Genomic DNA, 11,210 nt, shown 5'->3' with positions numbered 1-11,210 from the left:
AAGAAATCAAGGCAGATATGAACTGTCTCGCCAGCGAGACAGTGTTTACTGTCTCGCAGCGAGACAGCTTTGAAATGGTCAAAAAACTATCTAAATAACTGCCACACACGTCCATTAACTGCCAAGGGACGTGGAAAATATCGTGGGCGAAAATCACGTGAATAACTGCCAAAATAACAAAGTTTAAAACGTGGGAAGGTAGTTACAATAAAACTGCCAGACAGATGTCTTTTTCCGAGACAGTAAACACTGTCTCGCCAGCTAATTTCTTCGTTTCGTTGTGTTTTTTCAGTTATGTACCCCAGAGGCTATAAATACCCCCTAGGATCACTACTGACGAGGATCGAGCACTTGAGAGAGCAATCCAGAGCAGAAAGAGAGCAGACTTGAGTTCTTGGTGTGATTCCTTGAGATTCGAGCTTTGACTTGATCTTAAGAAGAACGATTGTCTTACTTTGATAAGATCTTCGTTTTAAGTTCTCACTTCGATAAACGAAGGAAGAATCATTAAGCCCCCTTCACGATCTGTGATTTGGCGGTCCATGAGTCAAAGCACTCACGGCACATGCAAAGTCCCACAAAACAAGAATCGATAAACGATTTTTGTGTTATTTTCCAAGAGAGTTGTAATTTTCTCAATTTTTCATTGTAATTCTCTGTAAACAATTTAAGTTTAATGGAACCATCAATGAAAACAACTTTCGGCGAAAACAGTCCGGCCTCGTGCAAACCATCGCGTACACGAGACTCCCAATGGCCGAAGAATATGGCACCCTGCTCATATGCTCTCTATCTGCATCTGTCTTAGGCGATTGCTCCTCAGATAGTTTGAACTGACTTCCAAGGGGTGTGCTAACAACTTTAGCATTCTGCATGTTGAACCTCTGAAGTACCTTCTCAATGTATTTAGCTTGGCTCAATCTCAATGTCCCTTCGGCTTCATCCCTACTGATTCGCATCCCTAGAATCTGCTTTGCTGCGCCCAGATCCTTCATTGCAAATTCCTTTGCTAGCTGCTTCTTCAAACTGTTTATCTCTTCCAAACATGGTCCTGCTACCAACATGTCATTAACATATAATAACAAAATAATAAAGCTGGACTCGAACCTTTTGAAATAACAGCAATGATCCGAATTGCATCTTCTATAGCCATTGTTCTGCATGAAGTTATCAAACTTCTTATACCACTGTCTCGGAGCCTGTTTCAAACCATATAAGCTCTTCTTGAGCTTGCACACCATCTCTTCCTTTCCTTCTTCAATGAAGCCAACAGGCTGCTTCATGTAGATTTCTTCATCCAAGTCACCATGAAGAAAGGCAGTCTTCACATTTAACTGCTCAAGGAAGAGGTCCTCTGCAGCTACCAAACTCAACATCACTCTGATGGTTGTGAGTTTCACAACAGGGAAAAATATCTCCGTGTAGTCCACTCCTTCCCGCTGTTGAAACCCCTTCACGACTAATCTGTCCTTGAATCTCTTGCTTCCATCACTCTCCTGCTTGACCCGGTAGACCCATTTATTGTGCAAGGCTTTCTTCTGTGCAGGTAGCTAGGCTAACTCCCATGTCTCATTAGTGAGTAGAGAATCCATCTCCTCCTGCATCGCATGCTCCCACTGTTGAGATTCACTCACTTGCATTGCCTCTTTATAGCTTTCCGGCTCACCGCTATCTGTCAACAATAAATAGTCAAGAGATGAAAGATATCTGAGATTTGGTTTGGGTACCCTGGATGACCTCCTAAGCTCCACGCCCTGGGTAGTTTCTTCTGCACCTAGAGCCTCCTCCGTTCTACGGTCAGAACAAACATCATCACCCCTGTCTGGAATTTCCTCTATATCCATGTACTCGGATCTACCTGTATCCGTAGTGCTGCTCCCACTGCTTTGGCTATCCTTGGCATTGTCCTTGTTCTTGTGCATCACCTCCTCATTGAATATCACATCCCGGCTCCTGATGATCTTCCTGTTCTTCTCATCCCAAAGGCGATACCCGAACTCATCAATGCCGTATCCAATGAATGTGCACTTCTGTGACTTAGCTTCTAGCTTGTCCCTGACATGGTCACTGATATGAACATAAGCCACACAACCAAATACCCGCAAGTGTGAGAGATTTATCTTCTTTCCACTCCAAACCTCCTCTGGAATCCCAAAATCTAATGGAACTGATGGCCCGTGATTAATAAGGTATGCTGCCGTATGTACCGCATCCGCCCAAAATATCTTAGGCAGACCTGCATGTAATCGCATGCTCCGCGCACGCTCTGTCAAGGTCCTGTTCATCCTCTTTGCAATGTCGTTCTGCTGCGACGTCCCTGGAGTAGTCATCTCTAAGCGAATCCCATTCGTAGCACAGAACCTCTTGAACTCCTCCAGCTCGTATTCTCCACCATTATCTGATCTCAAGCACTTCACCTTCAGATCTGTCTCGTTCTCGACCATGGCCTTCAACTTCTTGAAGATTTTGAACACCTCTGACTTGTGCTTCATGAAGTAAACCCACACCTTCCTCGAGTGATCGTCGATAAAGGTGACGTAGTATCTCGAACCGTCAAAAGAAGACACACTGGCTGGGCCCCATACATCTGTATGAATCAACTCTAGCTTCTGAGCCTTAGGTGGCCTTCCACCCTTCTGGAAACTAACCCTCTTCTGCTTCCCAAAGATGCAGTCTTCACAAACCCCGACTTCCACGGTGTCGATCCCGGTTAGCTTTCCTTGTGAATGTAGGATTTTCATCCCCTTCTCGCTCATGTGTCCCAGCCTATTGTGCCACAAATTTGTACTCTCCTTGCCAGCTGCAATTGCGAGGGTGTCACTCGCATGTGAAGTGAGGTAGAGAGTCCATGTTTTATTGCCTCGGGCAACAACCATCGTACCGTTGGAGATTCTCCACGAATCCCCGGTGAATGTCAAAACGTAGCCTTCTGCTCCAAGCTGTCCCACCGAAACAAGATTCCTCTTCAGCTTCGGCATGTGTCTCACGTTCTTCAAATTCCACTTAGAGCCCTTTATCTATATCTGAACGTCGCCCTTTCCAACAATATTGCAAGGTTCATTGTCCCCCAAGTATACTTTACCAAAGTCCCCTGCTACATAGTTCTGAAGTAGTTTCCTATTAGCAGTGGCGTGGAAAGAAGCTCCTGAGTCGATGACCCAAGAATCAGAATCGCTATCCATAGCAAGGATCAAGGCATCATGCCCCAACTATCCGGCAACTGCGATAGTAGTAGAAGGGTCTGCACTTCGTCATCGAACGTGATGTCTACGGAGATAAGTTGATCAACAATTGTGTTGAACTCGCTGAGGTGCATCGTGAAGGACCGTCCTTCTGCCATCTTGAGGTTGAAAAGAGTTTTGACTAGATGCACCTTGTTTGCTGCCAACGGTTGCTCGTACATCTTCGCGAGCGCTTTCATAAGCCCCACCGTCGTCTTCTCATTCAGAATATTGTGGGCTACTGATTTGGCGAGCGACAACCGGATTTGCCCTAGAGCCTTCCTATCCAGTACCTCCCAATCACCATCTGACTCCTCTTTCTTCTTTCCCTTTTCCTTGCCCATCAACGGGCGATACAAATCCTTCTGGTACAGATAGTCCTCTATCTGCGACTTTCAGTAGGCGAAATCTGATCCATCGAACTTCTCAATCTTTGATTTGTTTTCCTCTGCCATGGCTTTCACACAAATTGCTGAACGAAGCTCTGATACCAGTTGTTGGGGATTCGAAACAATCAATCGGACCCTTGCCCTTCTTGACATTGTGTTGAAAGTAGGAAAGTAGGAATCATACAACAAATAAAGATCTAACCTTGTAAAAATAGTAAATGAGACGAACACACAGATTTAACGAGGTTCAGCAACGTGCCTACGTCCTCGGGAGCCACACCACACAATCTTTTTATTAATTGAAGAAGAAAATACAAGCTCTCAAACAAGGGATTAATCTCTCTGAGATTCTCTCTTTCTTTGCAGTCAAAAAACACTTCTTTTGATGTAGTACAAACCCTAAAATCGTTTGGGGTATATATAGAATCCTGGGTGAAACAGATTCCTAAACAGAACAGGATTCTGTTTGACTGCGTCGCGGTCGACCGCGGCGGTCGACCGCGCAAATTCCAGAGAGTTTGGCGGTCGACCGCAATCAAAACCCGAGACCAGAAAATCCTACAGGGTTGGCGCGGTCGACCGCCGCGGTCGACCGCCATCAGCTTCAGCTTCTTCCCATCTCCTGTGCACGTTCGCGGTCGACCGCCGCGATCGACCGTGGATCTGTCTGCTTGTTTTTTTCTGTCTTTTTGATTCCAGCCTTCGTCCGGACTTTGGGTCTACACTTTAGACTAACATGAAACGATAATCATAAAAGACTTTTTTCTATTATTTATTTAATTTTTTTGACTTTAGACATATAAGCGGGATTTCTGTTAGTGGTCTCCGTTGATGATAAAGCAAAGGTTAAATACCACGTAAGTACCTTATAGTTTCACTAGAACTTAAATATTCTTAGTTGTATTTTGCAACGTCTATATACTTTGAGTTAATCAAAATTGGCACATTAAAACTCACTGTTATGAAAACGTGAAAATGTTCATTAGAAAGTTCCCATATAACAATCACACGTTAATCTTAGAGCTTTTTAACCATTAATATTTGCTAAATTACTATTAAACCTACACAAATTCTAATTTAAATGTACCCTAATTTTATTGTAAAAATAGAATTTGAAAAGATTTAGCGATGAATTCAATAAAGTTAATAGACATAAAGTTATAAAATTAGCATATGAAAGTCCTGTAGAAACTTTCGGATAAAAAAAAATCATGTTTACAAAACAGAGAATATTAAGTGCCAATTTTGAACAACTCAGAATATATAAATATTATGAAATATAACTGATGGTATATAAGTGCTAAGAGAGTGAAACTATAAAGTATTTATGTGCTATTTAGCGTAAATAAAAAAAAAAGGTCTGAGATAAGTCTGGGTTCTGATCACTTTTGAACCCTGGTCATGATAAATAATGGAAATAGCCTGTTGGTGGCCTAATGGAAAAGGAAAAGGAATTTTTTATTTTCCCCTCCTATCTCTGTTTTTCCTATTTCTAGATGAGAAGGGTATTTTAGCTTGAAAAAGAAATTTCATATATTTAAAAATTAAATATAAAAAAAAACAATGAAAAAACCTGATTAATTTCTGTGTTGCTTTTGTAACAAACATTTACCGAGCACTTTGCCATCGGTTCTTGCAGTTGTCCAACAAACTAGAAAAATCCTATCAGATCATCTAGATATCCTAACCCGACCCGACCCGACCCGACCCGTATCCTCTCCGTTCTCGCACCCGGAAACGGAGTCAAATTAAGGGTTTAAGGTCCTCTCACTGTCCGATCTCATTCTCAGCCTGCCGCAAAAAAATTTCTTTCTAAAATTTTTGGAAAAATTGCGGTGAATTCGATCTTCTCTCTCTCTCTCTAGATTATGCAACCCTAATCAATAAAAAATCCTCTTTTAATACAATTCAATCACTGCAGATCGATCTATCGGTTGATCGATGAGGAAGCGAGATTTGGGGATCCTCCTCCTCTCCGCCTTCGCCATCTTCTTCTCTCTTCAGGTACTAACCCTAATGAACCCCAATCAAAACCCTAGGTTTCTGATTTTTGTACGCAATTGTTGAGTTCCCTCCCCTGGATCCAGCACGGAGGCGATTTCTCGTTCAAGGAGGCATGGATGCATCCCACTGACGATTATCCCATCAAGTACGACGCCGAGCGCCTCCCGCCTCCGGTCGTCGCCGATCTTAACGGCGACGGGAAGAGCGAGATCCTCGTCGCCACTCACGACGCCAAGATTCAGGTCTCTATCCTTTCAATATCATTCCCACGCCACGAAATGTTTGGTAATATGCTATGAAGTACGGCAACGTGCTACAATTCGATCGAAAATGATATAATATTTGTTAAACTACCATAATATTAGTTTAAAGTGGTATAAACATGGGGTGGAATTTCTTATCTGGGTTTAAAAGTAAATCAGATTTGGATGTATATTTGATTTTGGAAATGGATGGGGTTACAAGTAAATGAGGATAAAAAATATTGGGTTTAAAATCCAAGAAACGAGCCTAATTTTACGGACTTCTCTAGGTTTTGGAGCCTCACAGTAGGCGTGTGGACCAAGGGTTCAGTGAGGCACGAGTCTTGGCTGAAGTGTCGTTGTTGCCGGACAAAGTCCGCTGGCATTGTCGATCGGAGTTTCAGACATGGGGAGATAAGGAAGCAGGTGTTGGTCGTGGTCACATCGGGCTGGTCAGTGATGTGCTTTGATCATAATCTCAAGAAACTCTGGGAGAATAATTTGCAGGTGATGATTCTGTTTGCAAAGTTTTTGAGTGCTGCTTGTTGGATCATTTATTATTATTATTTGAAATGGAAACTTGATTCAGGAAGATTTTCCTCATGGTGCTCACCATCGGGAGATTGCAATTTCCATTAGCAATTTCACGCTGAAGCATGGAGATAGCGGGCTGATTATTGTAGGAGGGAGGATGGAAATGCAATCTCATGTATGTTCTAAAGTTGATATTTGCTTATTCATAGACTATGATACTTGTGGCTTTTTTTTCTTAGAGACGAATATTGAATTTTATTCTTTCTAAGTTTGGTTAAAACCTAACTGCTGTATATCTGTTCTAATTGCAAGATCTCAAGGGCTTGTGTGATTTAATGACATCATGTTGTTCCTTGTATGATTATTTATCAAACACATAGACTAAAACTCATTGAGTGCAGCTTCTCACTATATTTCAGAACTTAACAGGGATAAGGGAAAAAAAACCAAAGAAGTAGCAACAGATAAAATTGTTTCACCAAAGATTTACCAAAATGAAGAATATTGATAATTGACTGCCATCCAAAAAATTTGTCCTTGTTTTCAGCCCACGTTTCTTGTTAGAAATCTGAAATATGAGCGATCTCTTTAGCTTCTAAGAATACCAAAATTTGGAGTTGTTCATGATCCAAGTCATTAGCCCTTACCTAGTTCAATTGAATCAATTTTGGGGTACCTAGGCTGGACTTTAGGCAAGCGGAGCAGTAATTAGGTGTGAAGCAAAACTTAGATAGGAAGCTACTGTTACATGTTGTGAAGAAGTGCACAGTCTAAAGAAATATTTTCAGAGAGAAGAGAATGTCAGATCTCTTTATGATTTTGAGTTGTCAACTTCGCTGCAGGATTCATACTCTTCCTACTCGGAACCATGTCCCTCTAATTTTGTTAGCTCAGAAAACAAAGCAGAGAAGGGTCCTACTGAGAATCAAAAATTTTCGATTCCTCAAGAGGAATCCATAAGTTTGAAACTAGGTCTCCGTGTTTGAATTTTCTCCATTCGCTTTCCCTTATCAATTCACTTGACAATTTGTAGCTTAGCATATTGTGGTGGTTCTCACTAGATCTTATACTGCACATTGACATAATATAGACATACACACTAGGATAAGAAATGAGTGCATTCGTAGGAGCTTATATTAGATGTTGCTCCTATGTAGGATAAAGTGAGAATTGATTCAGATTGTTTGACCATGTGGATATGATAATCGTCAACTTGACGGAGGAGATGAGCTATTATAGAAATGAATGGAAGATTAGGACATGTAGTCAAACCCAACAATTTGAGATAAATGTTTTGTTGTTGTTGTAATGACCTTGCTCTCCCTCCTGGGCAGAAAACATAAAAAATATCTCAGGCTGCCATCCCATCAAAAGGACCATGGCCACCAACACATGCAGAGTGCATTCTGATTTTATATTTGTCATTTTGTTGCAAGCTACTCTGGCCATCAATGCATGCAGATTGCATTCAAATTTTATATTTGTTTTTTTGTGCTATTTATTGCACACAAGTTACTTAATCTTGGCTGATTACTTAGAGAAAGATTTGATTCTCTGGTCACCAATTTTCTACTGCTATTCTGGAATATCACATGCTGCATCTCAAACATGTGATTTATTGTCAGATATAAATGTAGTGGTGCTCTTTTTTGGTTTATTCTATCTTCAGTTGGGAGAGAGAGGGATATGAGCATTGAATTCTTTTTTTGGTTTCCTTAATGAGTTGATAATGTGAAATCTGAAAACGACTCTAGTTAGGTTATTACTAAAGATTGGTTGTATCCGACTTGACATAGAAATCAACACATGGAGGTTATCCACACACATCCCATCGCGCAATCCTAATATTTACATATTTAATACTCAATGAGAAACTCTTTGAATCTCTTCTAACTTTAGCCTCAGGCTAGTCATTGTTTTTTGCTAATTGTAGGCTGTCTAAAAATCACAATAGATAGTTGATCCCCCATCAAACGCCGATGATGGAAGTTACAATCTGACGACTTCCAGAAGGCTACAATTTGAGGACTTTCACGTAGAAGGTTACAATCTGACGACCTTCACAACAACTAATGAAGGCCCCAATTCAACAGCCTTCACAATCAACATCGAGAGTTACAATCTGACGACTCTCATATTTTCAAGGAGCCAAGAATTCAACAGCCTTCACAATCAACATCGAGAGTTACAATCTGACGACTCTCATATTTTCAAGGAGCCAAAACGAAGATTATAAGAGGACGATCTGTGCAAAGCTCTAGTAAAAGAGACTACAAATTGACGGTCTCTTCATATTAGAACGCAAATATCTCTCAAACCGTAAGGAATTTGGCAAAACGGAGGAAGCGAACCGAAGCCTTCGGCTCGGTTCGGATGGCCCCGTCTCGTCGAGATAGCCGATTTTCATATGTAATTCGTCCAATTCCGACTTACGGTTTGAAAGTTATGACCTGTTCTTCAATCCATGCTCAGGAGCTCGCCTGCACACCGGACTTCGTCAGAACATTGGACTTAGCCTGAAGCTCGCCAAGCCCGCCTAAGGTTCGCCTCTGCATTACAGAGTCAAAACGCACAGGTCGAACCAGCGTTATAACCTCAAAACGCAGAGGTTATCCTTGGGATATAACATCAAAACGCAGAGTTACGACCCAACTCTGCGTTTTCAGCCTAAAACGCAGAGTTCACTTCTAAAACGGCCCAACTGTGCGTTTTCAGCCTAAAACAGGCTCAACTCTACGTTTTTAGCCTAAAACACAGAGTTCATCTCTAAAACAGCACGACCTGTGCGTTTTCAGCCTTTAAACAGGCCCAACTCTGCGTTTTTAGCCTAATACGCAGAGTTCATCTCTAAAATAGCACGACCTGTGCGTTTTCAGCCTGAAACAAGCTCAACTCTGCGTTTTCAGCCTAAAACGCAGAGTTCATCTCTAAAACAGCACGACCTGTGCGTTTTCAGCCTTTAAACAGGCCCAACTGTGTGTTTTCAGACCTAACTCTGCGTTTCAGGTCCAGAAACGCACAGTTCGGGCCCAGAACGCTGTTTTCAGCGTTTTGACTCGTTCAAAGCACTAACAGAACGGTTTCAAAACCGTTTTTCCCACGATTTAGGGAGCTGTTTAAGCGGGGGCGGTTACACCCCTACTCAGCCCATTGAGGAGCAGATTAAGGGGATAGTTACCACCCTTAATCCCCTATAAATAGTGGGAAACTCAACTGAGTTCGGGGCTCTTGGATCCTTCTTTTTTTTTGGGCAGCAAAGAAGAGATCTTCGGCTAGCTTCTGATCGGATTTTATCTCATCAACAGAGGGAGATTCGGTCAAGGGCTTTTGGGATCTGAGACTTGGCAGCAAATGGAGGATTTCTTGGAGATCGGATCATTCTCCAACAGAGATCATCTTCAAGATTGGCAACAGGAGCATTCCCTTGGCTTATAACCGACTTTCGGTTCAAATCAACTCTTTTTTAATAGTTCAAACTCGTTCAGAGTTATCAACTCGATCAGAGTTCAAAACTTGCTCTGCAAGTTCTTCTAAAACTCGTTCAAAGTTATCAACTCGTTAAGAGTTATTTTCAAATTTGCCACTCAAGTTCTCCATAGCGTCAAATCGTGAGGAGAAGACTACGTTCCAGTGAATCAAGACGTGCGGATCGTCAACGGAGAGCAAGTTCGACACAATCAATCGAAGGAGGCACTCCATCGCCACCGTGAAGAACCCAGTTTTAAACAAAGAGGAGAGTCAAATTCATTCTCCTCTCTTTTGTAATCGGAATCCAAATTGTAATCGATTTTGAGAGAAATACAAGTCAATTTTTCTTTCATTGTCTTTTTACTGCAAATTTCCAACAAACACTAATGCCAACCTATCACTGGCTTATATGATGTGGATGCATACTCAAGCTCATTCACATACGACTTTCAATCTAGAGATAGTTAATCAAAGTCAAGCTAATGTTTGAAAATAATTTTGTCAGTGATATGCAAAGTAGTTTCCAGACAAGATACATTAATTTTAGGCTAAAAGGCCAATTTGGTCCCTGTATGGGGCCCTCACACTCAAATTGGTCCCTGCACCTTATTTTTTTCTCAACTTGGTCCTTGTACCCTTTCCTAGATGTAAACTTAGCCCCTTTTTTGACACCTGTTATAAACTGAGTGTTAACTTTTTCATTTATGACCGTGTTACCCTCAATAACATTGCAATAGTGGTCCTTAAACTTTATTTAAGCTTTAGGTTGTATTTGTTGTTGCAAATAATATCTGATTAACAATAGCTACAGGTACATTTCACATGAGCAATTCCCATGAAGTTCTCTATTTATGTATCATTTTTATCAACTGTAGATAATTTTATAGTCCATCTAACAAATGAATATAATTGAATTTTTATGTTCTATCATTGATAGTATGAACTAATACATGGACCAAAGAAATGAATGGACTTAGGCCTAAAGTTTTATCTGCTTTTGTTCAAAAAAGATTATAATGCTACATGTTTTCGATTCAAAAGAGATTATAATAGTGCTATAGGATACTGGAGCAAGATTTGATGAGTTTTTGCAGATAAACTTAGGAGTGCAGCGGAATGGTCTTACTCTAGCTAGTTACTGAAATCGTTACAGAAAAACAATCTTGGATTAGATTATTTCAATAGATTTCAAGCTGGACACGGCACATGCATTAGTTTTGGCATGTTTAACACATCTGATTCAGAACTTAACCAGCTAGAAAGGAATGACGAAAACTTCTTCCTCTTTCGAAGTTAAGGAGAACTTCCCAATAAGTCTCATTCTCTATAAATAGCCACCCCCCCCCCCCCCC

At 41.1% G+C, this 11,210-nt stretch overlaps 1 protein-coding gene across 1 annotated transcript in view; it reads left to right on the top strand.

Annotated features, from left to right (window-relative positions):
• Positions 5,393-11,210, top strand: part of LOC109839552 — a 20,853-nt gene continuing 15,035 nt past the window's right edge. Inside the window, 5 exon segments of the mRNA XM_020408029.1 lie at positions 5,393-5,614; positions 5,698-5,856; positions 6,147-6,235; positions 6,237-6,363; positions 6,446-6,565. Of these exon segments, the coding sequence (XP_020263618.1) occupies positions 5,552-5,614; positions 5,698-5,856; positions 6,147-6,235; positions 6,237-6,363; positions 6,446-6,565 (558 nt within the window). The 5' untranslated portion in view covers positions 5,393-5,551.

This window comes from Asparagus officinalis, chromosome 4 (genome assembly GCF_001876935.1).
Source record: "Asparagus officinalis chromosome 4, Aspof.V1, whole genome shotgun sequence".
In the NCBI taxonomy this organism is placed as follows: domain Eukaryota; kingdom Viridiplantae; phylum Streptophyta; class Magnoliopsida; order Asparagales; family Asparagaceae; genus Asparagus; species Asparagus officinalis.
This window is presented reverse-complemented; position numbering and strand designations above follow the sequence as displayed.